General features: G+C 40.1%; 1 protein-coding gene and 1 long non-coding RNA gene across 2 annotated transcripts in view; one reads left to right on the forward strand and one right to left on the reverse strand.

The window, feature by feature from the left end:
* The window catches only part of zgc:77151 (uncharacterized protein LOC337153 homolog), a 44,394-nt gene extending 23,778 nt beyond the window's left edge, over positions 1–20,616 (forward strand). The window contains exons 4-12 of the mRNA XM_044370398.1: positions 5,399–5,609; positions 7,132–7,362; positions 10,355–10,461; positions 11,478–11,625; positions 13,423–13,475; positions 16,286–16,383; positions 16,476–16,650; positions 16,756–16,971; positions 18,091–20,616. Of these exons, the coding sequence (XP_044226333.1) occupies positions 5,399–5,609; positions 7,132–7,362; positions 10,355–10,461; positions 11,478–11,625; positions 13,423–13,475; positions 16,286–16,383; positions 16,476–16,650; positions 16,756–16,971; positions 18,091–19,488 (2,637 nt within the window). The 3' untranslated portion in view covers positions 19,489–20,616. The remainder of the gene's footprint in view (positions 1–5,398; positions 5,610–7,131; positions 7,363–10,354; positions 10,462–11,477; positions 11,626–13,422; positions 13,476–16,285; positions 16,384–16,475; positions 16,651–16,755; positions 16,972–18,090) is intronic.
* On the reverse strand, positions 14,232–27,342 carry LOC122995291. Its single transcript, XR_006406775.1, has 3 exons — positions 25,120–27,342; positions 24,195–24,199; positions 14,232–14,243 (listed from the first exon to the last, which is right to left on the reverse strand). It is a non-coding gene; the product is annotated as an uncharacterized LOC122995291 (long non-coding RNA).
* Positions 27,343–27,729: the final 387 nt, after the last annotated feature.

Raw genomic sequence — 27,729 nt, forward strand, 5'->3', positions numbered from 1 at the left:
TCGCCAGATTACCGTCAGGACTTTAAAATAAAAATGACTTGAAGACGAGAGATCAGCATGTAAAAGTTGAGGGGGAGTTTTAAGAGGGTAACGCTTCACTAGAGTTCAGAATACTTTAAATATGTTAAGTCCTGATTCCTGCGGAGCTGCTTTGTGTAAAAAAAAAACAAAAAACACTCCTCTGCCTTTTTCTGTGCTAATGATCTCACACCTTGCTGCTGTGGGGGCAGGAATGTGAGGAACTCCCACCTGGCTGCAGCCCAGGGGAGGTGGGGGTGGAGGGGGGGGTTGGGCTCCGGTGTCTCTGCCTCAAAGACTGAACAGGATCACAGCTGACAAACTGGAATGGGAGGAAACCCTCAGCTTTACACTGTAAACTGTGACTCAGTCTTTCACACTGTACACATGTCATATACTGTTTGTTTTGAGAGAAAGTTAAAGCAACAAGACTTCACTCAGGGATATAGATCGAAGCACAAAATAAAGTCGGAATGAAAGCTTGAAACTGGAAGCATACATTCATCCCACATTTCAAATAAAACGTTACAAACTCCTTTGACCAGATTATTTCCGTAAATGGATTAAAAATATATACGTAACAGACCCACTTCAGTTTTTTATTGCTTACTTATATCATGTCACTCTGAACTGGAGTTGCTGTGAGTCTGGAAAATATTTGAATTGGTAGATTTTATACCTGCTTTTTTTTTTTTTTCCTTCTTTGCTGCAGTGCTCAGTCTGCAGTGATAAATCAGGTTTAGTAGCTATTTAAGCTCCTTTCAGAGCTGCACCTCTTTACATTAATCTGATGGTAACTTAAAGAGGACATAACACACATATTTACAGGTCTGTGTTTATATTCTGGGGCTCTACTTGAATATCTTTGCATGATTTACAGTTAAAAACTCCTTATTTATCTTCTACTGGTCCTTTATGCAGCCCCTCAGTTCAGCCTCTGTCTGAAACAGGCCGTTTTAGCTCCTGTCTCTTTAAGGCCCCGCCCCCTGATGAGCCCACTCTGCTCTGATTGGTCAGCTTCAGGAAGTTTCCTCCGGCTCCTCCAGGCAACGTAAACAAACTATAGTAGCAAGATTTCACTTATTTTTCTCCTTCTTTACTCCAAAAGTCAACTTCTCAAATCCATCCGTACATGTTGGAGCTGAATTAAAATATGAGAGTAGACAACGTGAACGACCTCAGAAACAAAGATCACAAAAGCCGTTTTAACACTTTCAACAAGACAGATGAATGTAAAAACTATAACAGCACAACATAAAACATGCAGAGAGAGTAACTGTATGTTTAATTGTGTGTCAACCTCTTAAACTGCTTAAACGCACAACATGTAATTTCAGCCGCTAGGGGTCTCAATCAAAACAATAACAACAGACAGAGCGTGATGACGGTGTGAAGTAGCAAGGGATCATGGGAGTTGTTGTCTTCGTTGTTAACTAACCAGCTTCACCGGGATAGGATTACTCCAGTGTTCATCATTCAGGATGTTTTTACCCGCAGAGGTCTCCTCCTCTCCAGAACAAACGGACCCGGTGATTACAGGTAAAAACACTGAATAAAGCTGTTTAACCTAAAAAAAAAAAAAAATCAGTGTTTCTCCGACGATGTACGGCGACCACCGGACTTCCTGGAGGGACTGTTAGCCGAGCTGCTGCTAATGTTTGTCCAGTTTATTTCTCTGATAACTTAAGATCCAGACGTCCAATGACTAAAATCCTTCTTCTGGCTAAAAGATATAATTAAAAGTGACCTAAATTTATCATGAAAATGTGGCTTAAAACTGAATAAAAGTCAATTTATAACAGTTATTGTGGAACAACCACAATGCTGATGTATTATCTTGTATGTGTGTAAGTTACTCTTCGGTAGACGCCATTGTAGCGGACAAACACAGCGCCGCCGTATGCATCTTGTGCGTGTTTACTCTTCGGTAGAGGAGTTATGACGCCATTGACATGCGACCAAATGAAACGGTCCGTTACTTTGATTAAATTACAGATTTCTCTGGGTTTGAAAATACACAACTCAACAACATATATAACATAGGTCTAATTGTTTTTAGACATTTTAATGTGGAATAATTACATATTATACCTTTAAGAACACAAATGAATTTCAGTGTAAGCTGATAATAAAATGGTATCGTATCGTACTATTGTTTTGAGAAAGACTTGAAAAATTGTGAACCCGTCCTTTAAAATACATTTTGCTTGAGACCAAACATGCAGTTTTTGGTTCTGCTTTAATCCTTTCTACTGGTGTAAAACGTCAAGTCCTTTATCTAAATAAAGACAGATGCAGTTTCACTGTAAACCTGCTACAGAAGGGCCGGAAATCCTCAGTAAATATCTCCTGCTGTCCTGTCTTGGTTTGTATTTGATTTCAGATTCAGTCACATTTTACACACAAAGAAATACAAATAGGAAAAAGAAGAGAAAACTTGTGTAGTACAACTGCAATTTGCCAGTTTTTTCAGCGCTGAATTTGACAAAAAGTCTATTGAACAGTCTGCAGAATTACTGACCCTCCCTTTAATAAAGTATTTCCAGTCTGTTCTCTAGTAATTCACAATGATCTACTATATACTCCTCTGTTGGGAAATATTAGGGAAGTTCCTTTTAATGATTCATCAATTATCAAGTCATTCCTGATTCGTTCCTCACTTAGCAACTGTGCACAATTTTGTGTAAGGTATTGTAAATTGCTACAGATGCATGAAATCAGCTCTGTCAGGAGTATTTCTCATCAACTTCCTCTTTGGTTTTTTAATGTTGCATCACATATCAGTGTCACAGAGCGCTGTGGCTCTAAAACTTATATTAAATGTCAAGATCAACGTGTCTTAAGAGATAAACTGTGGTCAAAAATTAAGCAGTTTCTCAAAGTTTCTTTAAGTTCAAAATGAGGTAAAGTCACAAAGCACATTTAAAATAACAAGTGGAAGATTCAAGGAGAAAGATATTATAGAAATAATAATCTTAATGGGTGGAAATGTTATTTATTTGAGACATGAGCTCATCAAGTGACCTTTTACCCCAAAGTCACTTAGTTAATTAGTGAAATATTATGTAATCATACCGGAAGACAAATATTCCCTGCAGTTTTGACAAAAGACCAAAGTCTTAAATCACCATACCCTTTTTTTAAAAAAAAAATGCTATAATCTTTGAAAATCTTAATATTAAAGGACTTTTTGGAGGTTAAATGGTGGGAAATATTTTTTCAAAGCTGGAGTTGAGTTATGTTGAGCCACCAGCACACAGGAGCTGCCTGCAGTATAAAAAAACCCTTATCTGAGTGGCCGCCGTCTTATCTGTCACACACTGCAGGTTCCTTTTGTGCCTTCACGTTAAGACTTCATCCGCAAACCAATGAAGACATTTTCTGCTGCTAGGAATTTGGCACACATTCAACTCCGTGTTGTTTTTTTTTTTTTTTTTTTTTTTTTTTTTTTTTTTTACCTGCACATGCTTGAATATGAATCATCAGGTGATAGTTGAACAGGTGGAGCAGGCGAGGGAGGAGCAAACAAACTTTTACAGGACAGAAATCATGAAAACAGCATTAAAATCTGATGAAAACTGGACACAGTAGACACAATATGCATTAAAATGATTAAAATGAAGAATAAATAACAGCAGTAGTGCACATTTTATGACATATCCGCCTGTTGGCATGATTTATGTGAATATAGTGTATGAATATTGTTTTTAGCAGTGTGTGAAAGCAACATTGGTCCAGACAAAATTATCTAGACAAATATTGGATGAATCCCTCTGACTTTGTTGATCCCCTGACTTTTTCTTTAGCGCTGCCACCTGGTCAAAGTTTCCGTTTATTCTATGAAATATCTCAACATCTACGTGACAGATTAACACAAAATCTTGCACAGACATTCATGTTCCTCTGACGATGAATCCTATAAACTTCTGTGACTTTATATCAAAATTTCAACATCTAATTCGTTAACCTCACACCTGGAAAAATATACAACATTCCCAGCCTCAGCGTACTACTGTGTTCAATGCTAATTAGCAGATTTTAGCATCCTAACATGCTAAATTAGGAGAGTAAACATGGTAAACATTATACCTTCAATACGGACACAAACAATGGTTCTGTTTTTACTTTATTCAGTGTCTGCATACGTGGCTGTGTTCACAAATGTGACCCAAATTATGACCACATGGACCCACGCAGACTTGAGCATATGACTCTTGTAGCTCTGTTGACAGGGAAGCTATTTGCACTTGTCATTGTTACCATGTGGCCGTGCTAATGTTAGCATTTAGCTTTTTTCTGCATGATGAATATTTGGAATACACTTCATTTTTGTAGTATTTTATTAAAGGTACCAAACTAATCACAGCTTTGATCCAAACTGAAGTATCTCAACGATCAGTTGGACTGCTATGAAACTGTGTTCAGATGTTCGTGGTACCCCAACCCTAAACTAACCCTAAACTAACCCTAACCTAAAGACTTAAGTGATGTCCTGACTTTTCATCTGACGCCACCAGCAGGTTAAAGTTTGTACTTCTTTCCTGTGAAATATCTCTAATACTCTGCTGATGGATTGGTACAGAATTTGGTGCGGATATTCTTGTTCCAATCAGGATGAATTTTAATAACTTTGGCGATACTTTAACCTCTCTTCTAGCTCCATCATCTGGTTAAAATATGTAATTTGTCCAATACTTAAGTTTATGATCAGAACCCTGCAAAATGACAACGTTCCCATCATCTGACCTAAGATGGTGAACATGCTAAACGTCAGCACGTTACCATTGTTGTTGTTAGCATGTTAGCATGCTGCATCTGCAAGCATGGCTGTAGACTCTTGGTCTTGTTTTAAAACACTGTAAAATATTCATGTAACAAAAAAAATCTAGTTTTTTGGGGCGTCTTTTCACAGTGACTTGCTAAATGGTTCTTTTTTTTAAAATTTAATTTAGAAAGTAAGGCAAGTTTATTTGTACACCTTTCAACAACAGGGCAATTCAGAGTGCTTCACATGAAACATAAAAGGCAGGAAAAATACATTATAAACTTTTTAAAGAGTTAATTACAAAATAAAAATCAGCTAGAGTAGAATAAGACATAAAACAGGAGGATAAACACTTGGTGCAGCTACAGTGCAGTGTGATAAAATTTGATTTAATGAAAGTTTTCTGGGAGTTAAGAAAGTAGAGAGCTGACAGGAAGTGAGAGGAGGGCTGGTTTAGAGTTTTTCCGACAAATTCAAAACTACAGCAAACACAAAATACTTGAATAAATGTTTGTTAAATATTCACATAAAAACTGAAAACCTACAAAGTCTTGATTAATAATAATAATGATAATAATAATAAAATGGACTGAATCTCTCTGTGTGTTTGTTCAGGATGAGGTTCTGGCGGTGTCCAGGAAGATGGTGGTGCGGGTGGAGGACCTGGTGCGATGGTCGTGTTCAGAGCCGGCAGGTTGGAGCCGCAGCTCCAAGCCGCCGCCCTGCGTGACCAACGGCCTCCACAAACCTCCGGAGAGCGGCGACAGTAACGGCAGCAACAACACGCCGGACAAGAGCAGCAAGCCGCTGAAAGACAAGACTGAGAGTAAGAAACACTGAAACACACTCTGAGTCTCAGAAACCGTCATGTTAACTGGAAACCTTGTGTTGACGTACAGAAACGATGTTGTCAATCACTAATTAACTCCAGTAGTTTTTAATTTCCTGTTCTTTCATTCAATGTTAAACTGCCACAGACACTTCCTGCAGATGTTTCACATTAAAAGCCCTCCAGAAAAGCGAGAGATCGTGCCCTTTGAGCCTCTGGAAGACTTTTAATGTGACACACATGTGCAGGAAGCGACATGTTTCATTGATGGTGACTTAATAGTGATAATAAGAACAGCAAAGTACAGCCAACGAGGGCTGCAACTAACAATTATTTCCTTTATTGATTAATCTGCTGATGCTTTTTGTGATTAATCGATGAATCGTTTTATTTGTAAAACACCAGAAAATAGTGAGAATAATAATCTCCTAGAGGTCAGATGTCTTGTTTTGTCTGACCAACAGTCCAAAACCCAAAGAAATTCAGTTTATTATGATGTATTACACAGAAAAGCTTCAAATCATCACACCCGAGAAGCTGAAACCAGCAAATCTGGTCAGTTTTGCTGAAAATGATTAAACGAATAATGAAAATAGTCACCGATTCTTTTTCTGTGAGTCAGTGGACTAATTGTTGCAGCTCTACAATCAACTGAAGTTAATCAGCGAAAGAGGACAATAAAATTATTATTATACTAACAGGAAACAGCATCAACAGCACATTAAAAAGTTGTTGGTTCTCTCTGCAGTGAAGGTAAATAAAGGCTGCCAGTAGATAAGAAGTTTGATTTTATTTTCTTAATATTAAAATAAGAAGTGAAATGTTGTTGAACGTACGATTACGCATCTTTTGTATTGATCCTTTCTTGAGCTACCGAGAGATTATTCTGTTCAGTATTTAACCTTCCTGTGTGGATTCCTAGTGAGAGTGAGTTTAGGCTTTAAGGAAATGGTGAAAGTGCAAGTGCTGTAACGGCAAAGGGTGCGCTGGATTTATAACACAAGACAAAATGAGATCATCGTTGCGAAACGGGACGCGGCACAATAAACGTTTTATCTCGGATCGTCTTGTCTTCATAATTGTTTGAAGCCGAAAAACGTAATTTGAAAATAAAATCCGATTAATCGCCCAGCTGATCCTGATGCTTCCTGGTTTTGTGGGATTCTCCTCAAACTTGTCATTAAACATGATTTTTCTAAACGGCCCGACCTCACAGCTGCAGCAGCTGAACGCAGTAATGCAATAAAACAATAAAAAGCAATGAGTAGTTCACTGTGATGGATTACACATTTCCCTTTTCAAGTCGAGTAGAGTTTTACAGCGTGCTGAAATGAGCTGAAACCAGCGGCTGTCTGCAAGGAAGGAAATCAATATAAAAAAAAATCTACTGTATTGTAAAATCACTTTCAGTTAACGGAGCACAACAGTAGGTTTGTTAATATGAAACCATGAATAACGTGTAGTTTTAGACGAGAAGGACGTTCGGTTCACATCTGTCTCGTGTTTCTTCTCCTCGCAGACGGCTTGACGGAGCGTCAGGGCGTCAAAGTGCTCAGCTACCCGCAGTACTGCCGCTTCCGCTCCCTGCAGAGACGCATCCAGGACGGAGCGAGGGGGCCGGGGCTGCAGGACCCCCATCTGCTGGCTCTGGGGGGGATCCGGGTGCTGCCCAGCATCCGGGTGTTGTACTGCAGGGACACCTTCAACCACCCGACGCTGGAGAGCAGCACCAACTTCTCCTGGCAGTTCAGTGAGTGAAACCAGTGAAACCAGTCCACACACAAAACATCAGGCGCACAACATCTCCTCCTTCTCCCTCATTAAAAATCCAGAATCTATAAATATGTCAAATATATTTAATTTCTACACCAGATGTGTCCTCCTTCACTACCGGAGGCTTCAGGTTTCCACATCACACAACTTGTGTAAGTTGAACCACGATTGGCTCCAAACTAGTTGTGTAAATTTATTCACTGTACTTTTAGTGAGCTGAGAGAAACTTTCCACTTTCAGAATGTGAAAACAAACAGATACATCATTCTGCACAGAGAGGAGAACAAACATCCAGCTGAATGAACAAGAAGAAAAAACATGTTTTTGAGTGGAGGAGGATTTAAAGCACTGATTTGTCACTGAGCAGACATCAAAAGACATCCAGACCTCCAAGTTTGGTTGTAAAGTCACTGTTTTAGTCATCAAAGTTGTAAATAATTGTTGTTTAAACAGATATATTTTGATGTATAGTCATGTCCTGCTTCGTGTGTTGAAATACTGTCGGAAGAACAGTTATGTAACTTCTATTTTTTTTTAAAAAAGTCCAGTTTTAAGACGTCGTTTAACCTGCAAATCACCAAATCAGTGCTCACTGTGAAGGAACAGAAGAGCAGAAGAAGTTTGTGAGGTTTACTGGCGTCAGATTGAAGCATGATGAGTGAAAACGAACAAAAAAAAAACCCTTTGAATTTAATTGATCTTCCTCCACAGACACCAACATAAACTTTCTGTCAACCTTGTAACAACCACCAGGGGGCAAACAGGCTCACGGTGAATGAATGAATGAATGAATGGCTTTGTGGGTGTGGGGACTCATTTCTCCTGCTTACAATATAAATATAAAGTCCAGACTGTATGAAGTGTGTGTGTGTGTGTGTTTGGTTCATATATGATCTCAGTGTGATCGTGACTCTGCAGGTGATTTACATCTGAAAACTTCTCTTCCTTCCTGGAAAAGCTTCCTGTCTGTTTGTGTAACGCTGCCACCTGCTGGAGACTCCTGAGACTCTCTGAGCTCTTTTTCTTTGATTCACAAGTTTATTTTCCTACAGACTTGTGTCCAAATTCCAGTTCAGAACCCTCGAGGGCCGGACCCCCGAATCACAGGGTCATGGGAAGATTTATTTTATATTCTTTACAGGCAGGTTTTATGTAATAATCATCTCTCTCTAGGCCTCTGTGCCTCTGAAATACACACAACAGCTCTCTAATTGCTCTCTGTGCAGGTTGAATATTATTGTGCAGGTTGAATATTATTGTGCAGGTGAATATTGGACCAGGATTGACTTCCAGACTGCAGAGTAGCCACAAATATTACTTTATTCTGTAGGAAATAATGTGAGCAACAACCAAAGTGATCTGTAGATCAACTAAAACAGTTTTTTTTTTTACTCTTATCTTAAGAGTTCATTAAAACAGTATTGAGAGGAGTTTCCTGTCATTCATCGTATCAATAGCAGGCTACCGGTTATGTTGTTGTTGCTTAGCAACATGCGATAGTTTCAATAAATAAGACGGCGGATGTGAGCTGCATGATTATTCCTTTATTTAATGCTGCAGTGATTTTCCCCAATAACATTATAGCACAACTGTTGCATGAAAACAAACCGACTGCAGTGGTTCACTGAACATCTGCAGCACTGACAACTACATCACATCACGTTTATTTATTTATTTTTAGGGTGAGGCCACAGATATACTCCCGAGCGGACACACACACAGACACGTAGTAGCTTTGTTTATACTACTTTCTGGAGTCCGACTGTTGTGGAAATTAGAGGTACACAGATGTCCTCACAGCGCCTACGTGTTCACCTTATGATGATGAAATTTACGCCACACAAGAGTTGCAGAAAGTATAATTTCTCTCTAAGCCTATAAGCTATTTGCACAAAGCCACCACACAGCAAAAACAACTTGACAGCGTGCCACTTAGATAAATATGATGCTCACTTTTTACATCAAAGTGATTTATAAGCTCTCATTACATTCACACAATAGGTTGCACCAGCATTTCAAAGATGACTGCTGCCATCAAAGAGCACAATTTATACAAAAAACTCATTAGTTCGTCTTTAATGTGTCGACAAACTATTAAGGAGTAATGTGAGCTACTTTCCAAAGCATCATGGTGCAAGATGGCGGCGCTTGGTCTCGACCAGTGAAATAATTTCATTATAATCCTGTCTGCTCGCTTTCAAATGAAAGAATAGATAAACTGTTCATTCGGCCTGTTGCATGTTTTAATCCGGTTAACGGTGGAAAAACAAGCGCTCAACTGTGCAGCTCGTTATCAGAAGAGTAATGAGTGTCTGAAATACGCAGTTCATGTCTGGAGAGAAGAGATTTCTCCCAGCGAGTTCTCTCCTGTTGTAATGTTACTCATTAAAACAGCCAAGATGGCGGCAGCCGCCTTCGTCCCGTCATTAAGTCATAACTCACCTGCTGGGTTGTGTCCATTTTAGCTACCACCAAAAAAAAAAAAAAACAGTAATCGCTTGAGCATCACAGCTTGTCGCAGGTCAAAAATGACATCAAGCACAAACAGGTTTCTATGTGAGGGCGGAGCAGGACCGCCGTCAGCGACTCAGCGGGCAATGAGTTAAGGCCCGCCCCCTACGCCGGCTCAGAGGGTGCAACATGGTATAGATGGGTGGGGGGGGGGGGCGGTGGCACGAGATGCTATGATGATGCTGGTTGTGCCAGTTAAGATTTAGACGGCACATCCAGCGGCACGCAGGTGCTTCCAAACTGTTTGTGACGTCACAAATCACACTCGTAAGCCCATCCCCCCCCCTTTAAAATCAGATTTTCAGTGAGCTTTCAGCAGACAAACATGAAAACAGCCTTTAAATGTCAAACTGCATCGTTCTGTACGATGAAGCTCAAATATTCAAGCGTAGGAACAAGAAGGATTTTGATTGGAGTGAATCTTAATGTCAGTTGTGTTGTTGTTGTTTTTGCTGCAGGATGTCCGTCTCTCAGTCTTCGAGGACGACCTCGCAAGAGGAGAGGCCGAGACGGCAAAGACTCCCCAAACTCCAGCCAATCAGAGTCCTGGATCGAGAGGATGAAGGTTCGTTGGTTTAATTTCAGATCAGCTGTAAGTAATTACAGTTAAAATAATAACGAGCTCTCTGCTGCTGCTGTCTGACGACGCGTCACTCTGTAACACCGTCGTCGTCGTTGTAGTTCAACAGGGAGAACAGGTTGTGAACAGAAACGTGTTTCTGCTTCTCAGCCAACAAAAGCTGATTAAACATCTTGGAGTTGTAGTTGTTTTAGCCTTCGGTTACTTGTAAATGTTTAAAGGGAAACTTAATAAGATTCAATAAGGGATTTGAAAGTATTTGAGGTTTGATAAAATACTGTCCAAAGCCAGGTAATCCCCACTGGTTCATCTGTCCTGAGAGAGATTTAGACATCGCGGTTGCAGCTGAGCTTTCAAGTTTTAGATAATTTCACCACTTTTTAATGTACAGATGATACAGAATATGATCCTGAAATGAATAAATTAAAGGTGCAGTGTGTTGAATTTAGTGGCATCTAGTGGAACAAACTTGGCAGAAATGGAATATAATATTCAGAAGTATGTTTAAATTAGTGTAAAACAGCAAATTGTCACATTTGAGAAACTTAACTTTTGACATTTTTGCTTAAATAATTATTGAAACAATTAATCGATTATCCAAATAGCTGCAGATGAATTTTCTTTCGATAAGCTCTAAAAAGAAATGAATGAAAGGTGCAAGAAAATGAAGTTTTTCCATTCAGATTTGAAGGTCGCTAAAGTCAGTGAACATTTAATATCAAACTTTATTTTTTGAATGTTAATCAACATCACTATAAATAAGTCAGTGTTTGCCAAAAGGTGATTTGTCGTCTCTTGACCAGGTGTTAAATTAGCCATTAAAACAACAATAAAGCAAAGAAACACAAATCAGCTGCACAGACGATAATAAGAGACGTTTAAGTAACAAAAACATGTTAATCAGACAGTGAAAGCAGTTAAAACACAACATATAATCACATTTTTATGTTTCTGAAGTGAAACCATGAAGACAGGAGCTTTTTTTTTCCCTCCCCCTTCAGGAGAACGTGATGGGCAGCGTGGAGGTCGGCTGTGAGGGCAGCTGGCTCCCCCACCCTGAAGAGCAGCTGTTCCTGGATCAGCTCTACGTCTTCATGGACCGCCACGGCTCGCCCATCCATAAAGTCCCCAACCTCGGCTTCAAGAAGAGTGAGTCGCACGTGGAAGCTCTTTTATCTCCCCGTCGTTCTGACTTTGCTCCTGACATTTGGAAGATGAAAGGACGAGGTCACAGGTTCAGCGCTCACATGTCATGTGCTTTGTTTCTGGCTAAATCCCAGTGGTCCAAGAAGTATTCAGGTTCTTTACTCAAGTAGAAGTCCTGCATGAAAATCCTACTACAGTAAAAGTTCATATTATGAGCTTGATGTAGTTAAAGTATTGCAGTAAAAGTACATAAGTATTATGAGTTTGATGTAGTTAAAGTATTGCAGTAAAAGTACATAAGTATTATGAGCTTGATGTAGTTAAAGTATTGCAGTAAAAGTACGTAAGTATTATGAGCTTGATGTAGTTAAAGTATTGCAGTAAAAGTACATAAGTATTATGAGTTTGATGTAGTTAAAGTATTGCAGTAAAAGTACATAAGTATTATGAGCTTGATGTAGTTAAAGTATTGCAGTAAAAGTACATAAGTATTATGAGCTTGATGTAGTTAAAGTATTGCAGTAAAAGTACATAAGTATTATGAGCTTGATGTAGTTAAAGTATTGCAGTAAAAGTACATAAGTATTATGAGCTTGATGTAGTTAAAGTATTGCAGTAAAAGTACATAAGTATTATGAGCTTGATGTAGTTAAAGTATTGCAGTAAAAGTAGTGGTTTGGTCCCTCTGACTGATATATTATTATATATGACATCATTAGATTATTAATAGTGAAGCATCAGTGTTAGAGCAGCATGTTACTGTTGTAGCTGCTGGAGGTGGAGCTAGTTTACACTACTTTATATACAGTTAGCTAGTTTAGTCCAGTGGTTCCCAACCTAGGGGTCGGGGCCCCTCCAAAGGGTCAGCAGATAAATCTGAGGGGTGGTGAGATGATTAATGGGAGAGGAAAGAAGAAAAAACAAAGTTCTGATACACAAATCTGTTTTCAGTTTTTGGACTTTTTCTCTAATCTTTTGTTTTTGGTGAAATATTGGATCATTTGAACATTTATTGAAATGAAAGCATGTGAGAAGTTTAGAGGGAAAAATCACTATTTGGTGGAGCTGTTAACAACTCAGACATCTGAAATGTGACCCCGACTACACACTGATTTTTGTTAGATGTCAAAAGCCAAAAAAGGTTGGAAACCACTGGTTTCATCTTTAACAATGTGTTGTATTTTAAAAGCTTGTTATATTATCCATTGTGTCAAATCTTCATCTGAAAAGTAACTAAAGCTGTCAAATAAATGTAGTGGAGTAGAAAGTACAATATTTCCCTCTGAAATGTAGTGGAGTGGAAGAATAAAGTAGCATCACATGGAAATACTCAAGTAAAGTATGTTTTTCACACTGTTTGGCATCACAAATATGTTCTGGATCTGATTTTTCCTTCAACATGCTTTTAATAGCTTCACTGTTAAAATTTAAGCTCGAATGTGCCTAAAACATTTACTAATCTCGACTAGACTGTCGATGACTCACTGACTAGATAGTGAAGTTCAAAGGTGTTGAAATGATACGTCTGAAATGTGAGCTGCCGTCTTATCTGACGTAATCCATCAGTATTATGGAAAACAGCAGTCGAACCTGTTCTGTGGAGCTGAAGTTTGTGTTATCTGGCGAGAATAAAACGAAGCATGTTGAGTAACTCAGATTAGTTTTATCAGGACACATTTGTTTAGTCAAACTGTTTGATTTGAAACTGAGCGTTTTTGTGTCTGATTCACAACTCCATGTGCACTTTTATCTGCTCCGTTTCATATTTGCATGTCTCGTCTGTTTCCACTCTGTCCTCAGTTGACCTCTTCCTCATGTACTCTGTGGTCAAACGGCTCGGCGGATACGAAAAGGTGAGTCGCTTCGGTTTACTTCAAAGTTTATTTGGTTTATTCAAACCATGTTTATCTACAGTGGTGTTGTGGTAAAATGGATGTACTGTGAGTATTTGCCTCCTCACCAGCGTTCAGCTCTGCATGTCAAACCGTTCATTTGTTTCCTTTCGTCCACTGAACCGCAACATGAAACACACATGAGAGTGAAGCTGACTGATGTTGATGAACAACAGAGAAAAAGTGTCTTAGAGGAAAAAAATTAAGCTGCATTGTTTGAAATCATCTTCTTCATCGTCTTCTGTCTGTATGAGAAGAATGAAACCGAACCATCTACTGACCAACATCACTGCTACAGTGTTTGATGTAGAAACAGCTGTTAGTACCGGAGGAAAGCCATTGTTCTCTAAAACGCTGTAAAAAATGAAACAGACTATGGAACCATTTATTTTCTTCACAGGTTTAAGTTGTGTAAGTTCTGCAGTGTGTGTGTGTGTGTGTGTGTGTGTGTGTGTGTGTGTGTGTGTGTGTGTGTGTGTGTCGGCTGCTCTTGTTTGTTAGTGCTGGACTTCATTGCTCCACTCAGCTAACATTATGGCATTTTTCCCATTGTGTTGGGGGTGAGGGGGGGTGGGGGGGGGTAGTTGCGTTGAGCTGGCACGCTGTGAGTGTTTCCTGTGGGGCCAGAACAGTGACAGTTGAATTTTGGTGTTAAAAACAAAACCTGGAAACATCGGCATTGAAACACTTGTATTGGAAAAAGATGTTTTGGCACTGAAACAAGTTCAACTGAAAAATAAAACACAGACATTAAAAACATTACAATCTTATTTTATTTAGATATTTTTGCATTATGATATGTTTTTCAATGTCAATCTTCAGATTGTTTCCTCATGTCTTGCTCCATATTTTTGGCTGAACCGTAACAGCGGGGTCAGCTCTATAACTGCAGTCGTCCATGAATGAGTGATGAAGTTTCCCCATTGGCTGTTGCTCTGTCAGAATAAATCAGCGCGAGATGATGGAAGCTGAGGACAGCTGCAGAGTGACTGTGCTCTAACGCTCCGGTGTTAAATAAAGAGAACTCCCGTTTAAACACACTCATACCAGCGTCTCTACCGTCCGGCGTGATCGACTCTCTGGCTGGCAGCAGCCGGCAGGAGAGACGCTCCGCGGTGCGTTCGGATTTTATAACTGAACTAATACCAAGATGCAAACTTTTCATTTCTCTGATGTTTTCACATCTCAAACATTGAGCAACATGCGTCTCGTGTAGCTGTTATCAGTTTAGTGTAGGGCGTCTGCTCTACAGGTGCGCTTGATTTGACTGTAACCGTGGTGACCTCCATCTGGTTATCACAGTTAAAGTCAAATCAAGTGATAAGCCTCCTGAATTTGCACCTAAAATTCTGTTTAAAAAATTCATTTATATTTTCCACTGCAGCCTCCTTAACCAGGAAAGAGGCGGAAGAAAGGCACATGAGGGAGTTAAAGCACCCAAAATAACAATCACTGATAAAACACTCAGTACAGTGAAAAACGAAAGACATCCACAGAGCAGGAGGAGTTAATAATAATTAGAATAGTTGTAATTAGAAGTAAAATCAGTTCTCTTTCAAATCAAACATCTCAAGGTGGATCGTATCGTTCATGCAACTGCATTTATACCTTGTTTTTTTTACTCAAACATAGCCAAAACATGTCATGTGATGCTACTTCAGTGCTGTTTGACAACAAATATTACTGGATCCACAACAGTGAACTTGCAGATGAACATTTAATATCCAGGAATTCATATTATAGACAAACACTGACTATCCCTTTAACAAACCAGCCATATACTAGGCTTTGACCTAGTCTTGTTCATTAACACAGCAGTGCAAAGTAAAATCAGTAGTTTACCTGTTGGAGGTGTGCTGGTTGTCTGCAGATCTTCATCAAACATCATCATCACTGTGGCTGTTTCTGCTTGTACTATTCGTTTCTAATAAATTCTTCACAATAAAGGTCTCCCATTATTTAGTAATATAAAAGCTTTTAATGTGAAGCAACAAAAGCAGGAAATGTTGGGTTTTCATCAGCGGTAACTTAACACGACCGTGATACGGCTGAAAGTACAAACAGGAACACAGAGATTCAGTTAGAAGCTGAACACAGAGAGGCTTTTAAAGCACAGACACGCTGAGTCTGCAACACACCGTTTGTTTAAGGGGGAGGAAGGGGGTCGACTGCAGTGGCAGCTTGGCTCACCATGGTTATCCCCTGCTGTGAGGTTGTAGTGGAGACGCATAACATCGTAGGTTGGCTTGGCTCAGCGCAGCTAAAGCGGACCAACCCGGGTTAATGGAAAAACGCTATTAGTCTCTGAGAGATGAGATACCCAGAATTCACTAAATACTTGCCTTCAAAGATAATTATTAATTTATTAAATGCACCCAAACACTTGCCTTACTCTAGCATGTGCCGCACTGCACAAACATCTGGGACACATGGCAGATACGTGTCCTGTGATCTGAGATAATGATTTGAAGATGAACTCTGTGAAAGAAGTTAGTCTAGAATGGCTTTATAAGTACAAACATACCATAAAAATCTTACCTGATGATGTCAAACACATGGTGGTGCCAGAGGAAAACTCAGAGGATCACCAAAGTCAGTAGGATTCATCCTCAGGGGATCATGAATGTCTGAACAAAACTGCATTTTAATCCATCCAATAGTTGTTCACATATTTCAATCTGGACCAAAGAGCTGTGATGCTGGAAAATTGACATTTTCTGCACGATTTCAGGAGTTTAAAACTGATTGTCGTCACGTTTTGTGTGTCACAGGTGACATCGGACCGTCTCTGGAAAGTGGTTTATAACGAGCTGGGAGGATGTCCCGGCAGCACCAGCGCTGCGACCTGCACCAGGAGACACTACGAGAGGTCAGACGCACAAGTACAAACACATACTATACGCTAAAAAGATCTTAAAATATAAACACACTCTAACCTTTTTGTAACTGTGCGCGTCTCAGGCTGATGCTTCCTTATGAAGAGCACCTCAGAGCAGGAGGAACAGAACTCAAAATCCCAGAATCCCCCGTGCCTCCGAAGCCCAGAGGGATAAGAGGAAGGAAACCGCTTCCAAGGGGGCGAAAACCAGGACCCAAAGCCAAGAAGATTACAACCCCTCCTCCTCCTCCTCGCACTGTAAGTGACTCAGAAAGGATCATAGTGTTTGTTTGTAAAGTTATATTCAACAACATTTTGGGGAAATATTCTTATATTGTCGTCTGACCTCGTCTCTCCGAGCAGGTGGTGAACCCGGACGGCACCGTGGTGGTGAAGAGAGGCAGAGGCCGGCCGCCGGGCAAACGCAACAAGGCCACGCTGATCGCTCAGGCGAAGCTGCTGGCTCAGCAGCAGGCTAAAACTAAAGCAGCAGCAGCAGCGGCGGCCGAGTGTCCGCTGCAGAGTCCTCTGCTTCCACCCAGAGGCAGAGCTGGACCGACCCCCGGCAGCACACACAGGGTAAAAAACTCCACATCACAGCTACACACCTGGCTTATGGTGCACCTGCAGAGTGGTACTCTCCACTCAAAATCTACCAGACTCTTAATACTCGATACCTGCAGGCTTGAAAGGTGGCAGAACAGAACAGCAGCTGTGTGAGCTGAAAAGTTGAATTTTCAAGGTTTCACAGCAAAAAAAGATACAGAAAGAGCACAAAGATCCTCTCTGGTGCCTGTCTATGACAAATATGTTCCAAATAATCACCTACAGAGGAATATTCAAGAAGTTTACTGTTTTTAAGTCTTTTAAACCAAAGTCAGAGTCAAGTCTTGAGTCTTTGAGATGTAACTTTCCGGTCTATAAATGCTTAACAATGAAATGAGTGCATTAAAGCCTGATATATCTTATTCCTCTGTACTGTAGAACTTCATTATTGTCCAAAAACTATTAAAAACACAGACAGACGGTGCTATGCAAAGGTTTTAGGCACTAAAATTAAAGTGAGGATCAAAAATGATGCCATGAATAGTTTTTATTTATCAATTAATTCCATACAAAGGTTAGTAAAGAGAAGAAACCTAAATACAATCAATATTTAGTGTGAGCAACTTTGCCTTGAAAACAGCAGCAGTTCTCCTCAGTGTAGTCGGCAGGTCAGTTGTTTCCTGCATCTTAGAGAAGTTGCCACAGTTCTTCTTCTTCTGTGGATTTAAAGAGTCTCAGCTGCTTCTGTCTCTTCATGTTAATCCCAGACTGACATGACTCCATCTGTTGATGAAGATAGATCTTTATGACTCTGGCTGGATGTTTGAGCTCGTTTTCATGCTGCAGAATAAATTTGGGACGATCAGACGCCTCCTTAATGGAGAAGAACATAAACATCTAAAGCGCCTACAACTTTTGCACAGTGCTTTATATAAAAAATAATCCTCAACAAATGCATTATTTCCTCTTGTTTGTTTGCTAAAAACTACAGTGACCAGCTGTTTTAGGAAATGGACAGGCTCTTTGTAGAAAAATGTAGAATAACACCTTTTAAAACAGGTTTTTAAATAAAAATGTGAAGCCTTTTAAAAGAAATCAATAAACTCTTGTCACCATCCCTGACGCCTCTTTCCTCTTCTGTCGCCCCTCCAGGTGCCGCAGCCTCTCCAGACTCCCTCCCTGCAGCCCGTCCAGTCGGCCATCCTCCCCGCCAACATGCCCCTCACGCCCGACCTCTCCCCCATGTCCGCCCCCTTCCTCCCCTTCCAGCCCAAACCCAAGGAGCTGAAGGACCGGGGGGAGTGTGCGGCTGCGGCTCCGGGTGTGCTGCTCTCCGCTCTGCCGCGCCACTTCGTCGGGGGATCTCTGGGCGGCTTCAGCCCCATCAAAGGCATGTGTCCCCTGGATGTTCTCAGGAGCCGCGTGGGCTTCCAGAGGAGCCTGGAGAGCCCGGCCCTGACGCCTCAAGACCCGACCCAGCACCACACGACCATCTACACCCTGCAGCCTAAAAGTGGAAGCCCGGATACTCCTCAGCCAAGCGGAGACCAGCACCAGTCTCAACCCCACCTGCTGCAACATCTCCACAACCGCTGCTCGGGGTGTAACGTGGACGAGGCGGCCCAGAGAGGAGGCGGCCGGGACGCCAGGAACCGGCTTCCTCTGCCGCCTCTCCGGGTCCTGCCTTTGGATCTGGACTGCAGCGTTCAGGTGCGGCAGCTGATGAGGACTCGTCTGGACTCGTCTCAGCTCCAGACCTTCACCCGCCGGCTGTCTGAGGCGCTGTCTCAGGACCTGAGCACCAAGCCCCCCTGTTCTCCCATCACCCCTCCCCCCGAGCAGGCCCTGCCCCTCAACCTCAGCAAGCGCTTCACAACTAAGAGACCCAGCACAGAGGGACCAGAACCGAACACAGATCAGCAGTCAGCCAAGAGACCCAGAGCGGAGCAGGCGGAGGACTTCAGCCTGAGCCGGTCCAGCTGTTCAGGAAGTGGAGGAGGAGGAGGAGGAGGAGGAGGAGTGCAGGATGTGGAGATGAAGAACCAAGAGGAACCCGCAGACCTGAGCTCCCCCAGCAGGATCAGGGCCTTCCTGCTCGGGCTGCCACCCTTCCAGGTGAAACTCGAGGAGGATCTGACCGGGATGAGGTTTGGGAAATTCCTTCCTCCGGGATCTGAGGCTGAAACCCAGAGGACTGCGAAAGAGCGAGGCGAGGGAGGAGTAAAGAAAGAAGTGAAGAAGGAGGAGGACGTGATTGAAGTAGAGCGACGTGACGCTGAGACGTCAGAGCAGAAAGATCCCACACAGATGGAGTCTACGACCATACAGGTCGAGTTTGTTAAAGGTGAAGACGTTGAGATGGGAAACCAGGATGTTAAGGAGGAAGGGAAGAGCTCGGCGATCTCCTCCGTGGGCCAGATCGGGGATTTTGGTGGCCAGCAGATGGCCGGCGTAGAGAAAGTGGAGTGCGACGTCGAAGCCTCCAGCAAAGGGCTGCCGAGCCCCGTCCTGCCCCAGCCCACCGCTCTGGTCCTGGCCCAGCAGAGCTGAAGAGCCCTCAAACACTGTTGTTTTTAGCATTATGTGATCGAAAAGCTGTCGGATAAGTAGAGGATTTGGAATCTGGAAAGTCGTATCCACCGTGGGGAGCTTCAGCGGTTGATCGGGCTCTCGTTAGAGCCTGAATACTCGGAGCAGGGATGTTTCTTTTCTTCATCATTCTGTCTCCTTGTTGATATTTCCTGTTTTGTTTTGTTTTTTTTTTGTTTTCCTGTTTTCGATCATTAATTGAACTTGCAGAGGAATGTCAACACAGAGACTCATGACAATCACAAATCAGTTTCTCTTCATTTCTCTGATGATTTCTGTCTCTTTAAGGTAAAAAAAAGAAACAGAAGAGCGAGAATGTGACTCTTTAACAAACACTGCCATAACCCTCCATAACACTATTAACTCCATTATTCAATGTCACAGTGAAATATTGAATAAGATCCTTATTATGTAAAATCAAAATCAATATTACATCTATGGGTGATGCTATGCATCAAGACTTCATTAATTAGCATCTAGAGTGTACTGTAGTTTGGTAGCTTCATTTTTAAATTGTACTCTACTTCTGTAGAGAAATAGTTATTTTCTGATAAAGTGTTTAGATGTTATCTGGAGCTCCGAGTGAAAAGCTCCTCAGTCTTCACATTATAGCTCGTTAAGTGAAGCGTTTCTATAGTCCTGCTCGTTAGCTGAAATTATATAAACTCCCTTTTTCTTACACGTACGTGCCTTAACTGGCCTGCGATCTGTTTCATCGCCGGCTTCAAAACACTTCAAATCACTTAAAGAGATACCTTGATGTTGGACCTGTTTAGTTGTACTTCACTCCTCAGCAGGGCTGGGTATGTTTGCTAATGTTTCACTTTGTGGAAATAGAAGCTTCAAAACCTTTAACACGTCTGAAATTTGTAGAATCAAGATGTAAATCAGGGAAATCTCTGATCACTGTTGAGTCAGTAAGACTCCAAATATGAGCAGAAATCTGATGGCAGCTCTCTGAACGTGAATTTTTGATCAATTTTGGTCAGTACCAAAAAAGTATTGAGGTTCAATTAATGTCAGAAAAAAGCCTTCAGATGTCTTGTTTTGTCTGATCAGCAGAAAATCCAAAATAATTCAGTTTACTGTCACGAATGACACAGAAAAGCTTCAAATCATCACTTTTGAGAAGCTAAAACCAGCAAATTATCTGCATTTTTTTTTTTGCTTGAACAAATAATTTGATTATGAGAATAGTAATTTCCTGTTAATCAGTGACTCGCTGGCGCTCTGATACCCAGCCCTTCTGCTTCGCCACATGGTGGCGCCATCAGCACAGGAGGAAGAACCGTGTTTAGTAGATCGTACATGAACTTGTAGCCCAAACATGCAGACTACCTCAGGTTCTTTTGGTTTTATTTTCTCCACTTGTTTCATCTGTTTCACCAGGAGGAGGTGTAGCCTTTCCCAGCATGCATTTGGACACACTTAGACTTCCATTTCCACCTGGTATTAAAGGCTGATGTTAGTCTATATCTTCTTATTGTCAACAAATGTCATGAAAACCTTGTTAGTAGATCAGTTCGTTGTTGGTTTTGGTGTTTTCATGAGGTTTGTTGACCATTTATGTATTAACACGTCGTCTGTATCTGGATACCTTTGCTTCCATTCTGACCGCAGTGTGATTGGACCTTGTGTATGCAAACTGTCTAACGGTTCGTGGTGTTTCCCTCTATTCGTCTCTATTCGTGTTTCGTCTATACGCACAAAAAGTGACAGAAGTAGTCGTGTGAAAAGAGACAAGATCAAACACACCCTGAGTTAGAGTAGAGTTGTTGTAATCTATGTTTTGGAAAGTTACAACAGCGTTAAAAGCTGTTAAATGATCTAACGAGCGCTCATTTCGAAGCGCGCTGAGGCCTTTAGGTGTCTTTTCAACATGTCTTGTGTTTTTCTTAAAGAGAAACTCCACCGATTTCCCACCTCAGCGTGTGTTTCCAGGTGTTCTCTGTGTAAAAAGTTGTATAAAGCCGTTTGTTCTAGCAGCTCCAGGCTACATTAGCCGCCGCTACTAGCGTTACACACCACAATCTGTACAGTTGAGTGTTAGTTGCATTGTGGGTAATGTAGGCACAAGGTTTTGATAAAGATGAAGACGAATGCGTGGAATAGAAAAACGACAATATGTCTGGTTCCTTTTTTCCAAACTGTCCAATAACGTAGAGCTGCAACGATTAGTTAATTAAGTGTTTTGAGTCATTTTTAAGAGGAAAATAAGTTCAAATTCTCTGATTCCAGCTTCTTAAATGTGAATATTTTCTGGTTTCTTTAATCTTCTCTGACAGTAAACTTCTTACTGTTGGCTTGTGGACTTTTTAGGACGTCGTTTTGGACTTTGGGAAACGGCGATCAACGTTTTTCCACCGCTATTCTGACATTTTATAAACCAAACAACTAAATCGATTAATCAAGAAAATACTCAACAGATTAAGAGATAAGAGATCCAGATACAGATCACATGTTATTACCAGCTTCACATGCAAGCAGGAATCAAACCCGCAGCCTTCACTCCACTTCACCAAAGAACACGTCGGCGTTTTCCACGTTTCCACCTTGTTTCTTCTTCATCTCATCTGAAGTGCCAACGCCAAAACTACGACCCCCCATATTATGACGAAAACCTTGTGTAGCATTTAAAAAAAAAAAAAAAAAAAAAAAAATTCAAATGTCAAGGTATCCCTTTAATTAACAGCCTTTTCCTTTAATTTCTCAGTTGATTTTCTGTCACAGACGTTGGTTCAGATTTGCACACCTACTGTTTCTCCATATTTATGTCTGTCATGTGTTTTGGTTTTTGTTTTTTCCTTCTGCCAACGTTTGGTTATTTTACCAAGAGTAGTGGAATCAACTACAACACCGATATGAACTGGTGCTGTTTATTGTTAGTTTTATAGCTGTTGCCATATTGTTGTTTTGTTTGTTTGTTTTTTTCTTTAAATGTAGCTGCAAATCATTTTCATCTCAGCAAGTCTTAAAATCTTAAAAAAAAACATATTTCCTTTTAAAACAAGTGGAAATTATTTTAAAGAACTAAGTTACATGATTTGTTGACTTGTAATGAAAATATTTGCAGTCTTCTTCTATTATTTGACTCTTAGCATCATGTGAGACAGATATGAATTGTTTGTGAATGAATGCAAGAGTAGAGATATGTATACTTAGTTGATAATAGCTGGGCAGATGCACCAAAGCAAATGTAATCCATCAGAAATGATCAAAAACCTCCTTCACACACACACACACTACAACACATGCATTCCATAACAGTTGTCATTATGTTGAAGTCACAAGTATTGCAGGATATTATACGTCATTATTTTAATTCTGTTTTGCTTTAAGAAATGTTGCTTGTTCTCCTTCACTCGAGGAGCAGAAACAAGGAGAAGATGCTTCCTCCTTTTTTGTGATTATTTCTTGAGATAAAGTCATATTTTTTATCAATGCAGTAAGATTTAATATATCTCACAACAAGTCTGATAATCTTACAACAGATTAAATATAAATATTGTGTCTTACTCTGCTTCATCCTGTCAGTAAACCTTTATTTATTAAGGTGTTTCTGCAGCAGCTTCCCGGTGTCGCGCTCGAGCAGTAAAGGCTGCAGTCTGCTTCAAAAAGGAACTCGTTCGTACGATCGCGTCTGAAGGCGGGAAAAAAAAAAAGTTTCTACCTTTTTTCTGAGCGGCTTCGCTTGAAGATCGAGTGAAAAGCCTGCTGTCAGAGAGAGATGGAGGGCTTGTTAACAGGAAGTAGTTAAATGCCATTTAGTAGTGTACCACCATCAACGAAGAATAGTTATGAAATGGGAGGCGTCGCTGGTTTCCTGTATTCCAGTTTCAAATATTTCTTTAAATGATCTCAATGTTGCTGAACATAGAAACTCAGGACTCTCCTGGATCATCTAACGATCCTTTAGATTCATATTCTCACCACCAGTTTCAAATATTTCTACTTTATTTCTGAGAAATAACCGTTCTGTCCATGATTTCGGTGGACAGCTAAGAATACTACAATACCCATGAGCCTCGGCCAGCGTTGCTATGGAGAAGACTCAAAAGTGACTCAGAAATTAAAAGTGAAATCAGTTTTCTCAACACCTTTTGCTTCTACTCGCCGTTAGTGGTGCACGTGACGGAATTTAAAGCTCTGTGATTGGCTGTTTGTCGTTGAAATGCACCTTGGGAGTCGTAGTGCAATTCTGCCCCGAAATCTATATGTACGCTTCGACTTTTTACTAAAGATCCAGATATTTTCTAACACAGTTGTTCTTTTGTTCTGATGATTTAAGCAGAATAGTTTAACGTCAGTCCAAACTGTGAGTAACGTAACATCGTCTCGACTTTTACTTACGGAACCAGAAGCGCCCAAAATATCTCCTCCCACTTCGCAAGTCTTAAGAGAGCATATTCATTTCCTGTTACACGACAACATCGCCAGTTGTTCACCCTAAAAGTGACAGAAATAGTCGTGTAAAGACGAGGAAAAGAGAGCTTGAGAGAAACGTTCAAACTCCGCCTACTTTAACGCCTGAACACAGCCGACCAATCAGTGGTTAAAGTGGGCGTGGCTATCTGATTGTCAGAAAGTTACAGAAATTGTCAGTTACAACCCCTCTACTGTTTTGCTGTTCTTCAAAGTGCTTGTCGAGCGGTATCTGAAACTCCCACCACACCTTTCCGATGTTTGGATCGATCCTTCTCTAAGCCCGCCCCCCCTTAGCTACCGTTGCTATGTCTAGTTTGTTTACAACGATAATGATGGCAGATTTATCATCAAAATTATTAGAAATTATTAGACAAAAGTAGACAAAAGCAGCTTTCTTTGCTGACGAGCGTCGATTTTATTGGCTGAAAGGACGACAGATTTGATCCGCTGTAACTAATGAACGCTAGCTGTGTGAGTCGGTTGAAAACGTCAAAATTTTGTCTTAAATATGGGGTCTTGAATATAGACTTGAGGGCTACATGCTTGAAAAAAGATTGAGGCTAAAGATAACAGACCCTAAAAAGGTAAAAGTCATCATCTGCCAACAGTTGATGATCCATGAAGACAGAAATAAAGCAACAGCTTTGTTCATGTGTTGCATAAATACTAATAAACTATATTAGCTTATATACTTGGACAAGAAAGACAAAGGTTAGATTAATGTTTTATTGTTCATATTTTCAAACCTTATGTTACAAGAGTCTGATAAAAGGTTTGGAGAGACCGTCCTCCATAGAAAAGCAGCAGGATCAGTCATTTCCAACCACACATATATTTACGTTAAAGTGACAGCGCCCTCTAGCAGCCGTAGCAAGAACAACAAGAGCAAAAGATGAAATCAGGTGACGTCATTAAAGAGCGACAAAGTCCTCGTAGAGAGGAGGTCGTCGGGGTGGATGGACGTGTCAACAAAAACATCAGTAAAACCTTCTATGTGTCGTTCTTGAGTTCACAGACCGACCACATATTTTATTTGGAGGACTTGTTGAGTTTGGATGTGCGATGGAAAGTTCAGCGATCATTTTTGTATCTCCCTGTAAGTAGGCAAGGTTCAAACTTATCTTTCAAGCTCTTCTTTTTAAAAAAAAAATATCTTTACACGTTTACTGAATGTCCTCAAAAAGAGACAGTCCAAAGCTACAAACGTTTTTCGCCTTCAGACGTCGTATGAACCAGTTCGTTTCGAGCGTACCCCGACCCGGGAGCTCCACTGGACCAGTTTTATCTCAGTGTCTCAGCCCGAATCTCCTGAACATTTGCCTTAGTTAAGATTTATTTTTATCTGCATGTCTTTTGTGTTAATGACAACATGCCGCTGAGGGCTGAACGCCTGGCGTGTCATTTTAAATGGGAGGGGAGATCTCGTAGTTTAGAGTCGAGCAGCATGTTAAACCAGTATGAGAGTTGAATAGTTTTGTTTGTTTTTTTTGTTTTGTTTCGTTTTTTTTCCTTCTTTGGTTATTTAAGCTTTAGTTTGTAAAGGTTTCTTTAGGTATAATTTCTTTTTTTTTTCTTCTTTTTTGATAAAGTTTAAGATTTAAATGTTTACATTTTGTTATGCATGTTCAAACAGATTTGTTATATCCAGTGTTTTGCACACTACTTCAGCATCAGTCTTGAACGGCACTGCTCATTTATGTAAAGTAATTAAAATTAAGTGCCTGATACTTCAGAGTGAAAATTGGAGTTGATGTTTGAAAGCAAATGAAAGTTAAATTTGCTCATCTAGCCTTCATACCATTGACTTGAACAACTGTTGTCCTGTGATGTTTTATTGAAGCTGTCTGATGACAACAAGGGGAGATGATCTTGTTGACACACACAAAAAAAAAAAAAAAAGCGCGACAGCAGGACGCTCTCTCAAGCTCCGCCACGTCTGTCGGAGCAAACTGGACCTTTTTAAAAAAGACGCGACAACAGGGACACCTAGTGGCCGTTTGGCGCCAAGCGGACATCAGAGCGCTCAGGTTTCAGTGATGCGATTCATCCAGTGAGCGACATTCATGAAGATTTAATGATCAAATTAAAGGTGCCACGTGACATTTTAACATCTGTGAATTGTTAACTGTGAAAAGACACAACCGTCTCTGAAAAGACTTCCGCAGCTTCTTTTCTTGTACATTTTGAGCCACGGTTCTGGAGGAAAATCTTAAGCGTTTTACAGCACAAAACACCACTTTGATTTTTTTTCATAAAAATGAACTCTGGAATGTCTATTTTCATTATCTATTAATCTGCAGATTGTTTTCTTGATTAAACAATTACTTGATTAGTGTATAAAATGTCCAAAAATAGTTAAAAATGTCTTCAAGTTGCCTTTTTTTCCCTGACCAGCATCCAAAGATGTTCAGTTTAATATTATAAAAAAGTGACATTTCTTTATAAAAATCAAAATAAAGAAATGTCGACATAGAATCAGCTCTAGAAACATAACAGTTGACGTTTTTAGTTCCTGGTTGTAAACTGGGAAGTTAATGACTTTGAGCCTCCAGAGAAGGAGAGGCTTGTGGGAAATGTAGTCTGAATTTGGAGAAACACCAGCAGAACAGTGTTGTGTGTGTGAGAGACAGAAGTTACAGAGTTAATAAACCACTTTCATCATGTGACGACAATATATTGATGTTAAAAATGCTGCATGTGGCACCTTTAAACTGTTGGATGTTTAGTAGCGATGAATGTCTCCCTCACATCTTCTGTGATCTCTTTTTTTTTTTTCTTTTTTTTTTTTTTAAATCTCTTGACACCATTTCCACCATTTTTGTTTTGTGTTTTTTTTTTTCTCCTCATTGAAACGAACCCCAGATCAACTTTGTAACAGAAGCGATCACACGTTCTTTTCTCCACAAACTGTGCTGAAGTCTTCGGACTCAGCGTTACACCGAAGAGAACGAACGCTTCCTGTTATCATCATCATCAGTCACCTGCCTCTGTGCACCTACAGAGGCCGCAGAGGCGTTTGACTTGAATGTTTTGGGATTTTTTTTAATTTTTTTTTTTTCCTGTTGATTGATACTCTTTGTTCCTGCATTTGTGTGATTTGATGATTGCAGACATGCAGCACAAACCCCAGTTTCATTTTTCTTTTCTATCAACGGTAAACGGCTGGCAGTGTCAGGTACCATTCCATTTTAACACTGTATATTTATAATAAAAGTAATCTGTTAATAATGGCGGAGTTGTTTTCGTGTTATTTTCATCTTTATGTAAACATGTATATGTGCTCTGAAGTCATGAAGGAAAAAACAAAATTTCCTGTAATTTTCAGGTTGTGATTGAGTATTATGGCCAATAAAGTTAAGAGAAGAGAAGAAAGTTATAATTTTAAGAAAAATAGAATAGAATCTATTTATTGTCATTGTACTGGTGTATACAACGAAATTTAGGTGCACTGCCTGATTAGACTAATTTAAGAAAATTGTAAAATTTGAGAAAGATATTTTAAAAGAAGTCATAATTTTTTGAGTTAATTATGAGAGAGAATTATGACAAAGTTTAAGTTTTTTTAAAAAATATGGAAATTTGAGTAATTTTTTAAAGTGATTATAAAAGAATAAAATTTGTAATATGAGAAAATTTATAATGATGTAATTTTAGGTGAAGTTGTAAAAAATGTAAAAGCAAAGATGTAATTTCAAAACTTTTAACTTTATGAGAATAAAATGATAATTGTAGGAAAAAGGCAGCAATTTTATAAGAAAAAAGTGATCACTTTAAAAG

Source organism: Thunnus albacares, chromosome 13 (genome assembly GCF_914725855.1).
Source record: "Thunnus albacares chromosome 13, fThuAlb1.1, whole genome shotgun sequence".
In the NCBI taxonomy this organism is placed as follows: domain Eukaryota; kingdom Metazoa; phylum Chordata; class Actinopteri; order Scombriformes; family Scombridae; genus Thunnus; species Thunnus albacares.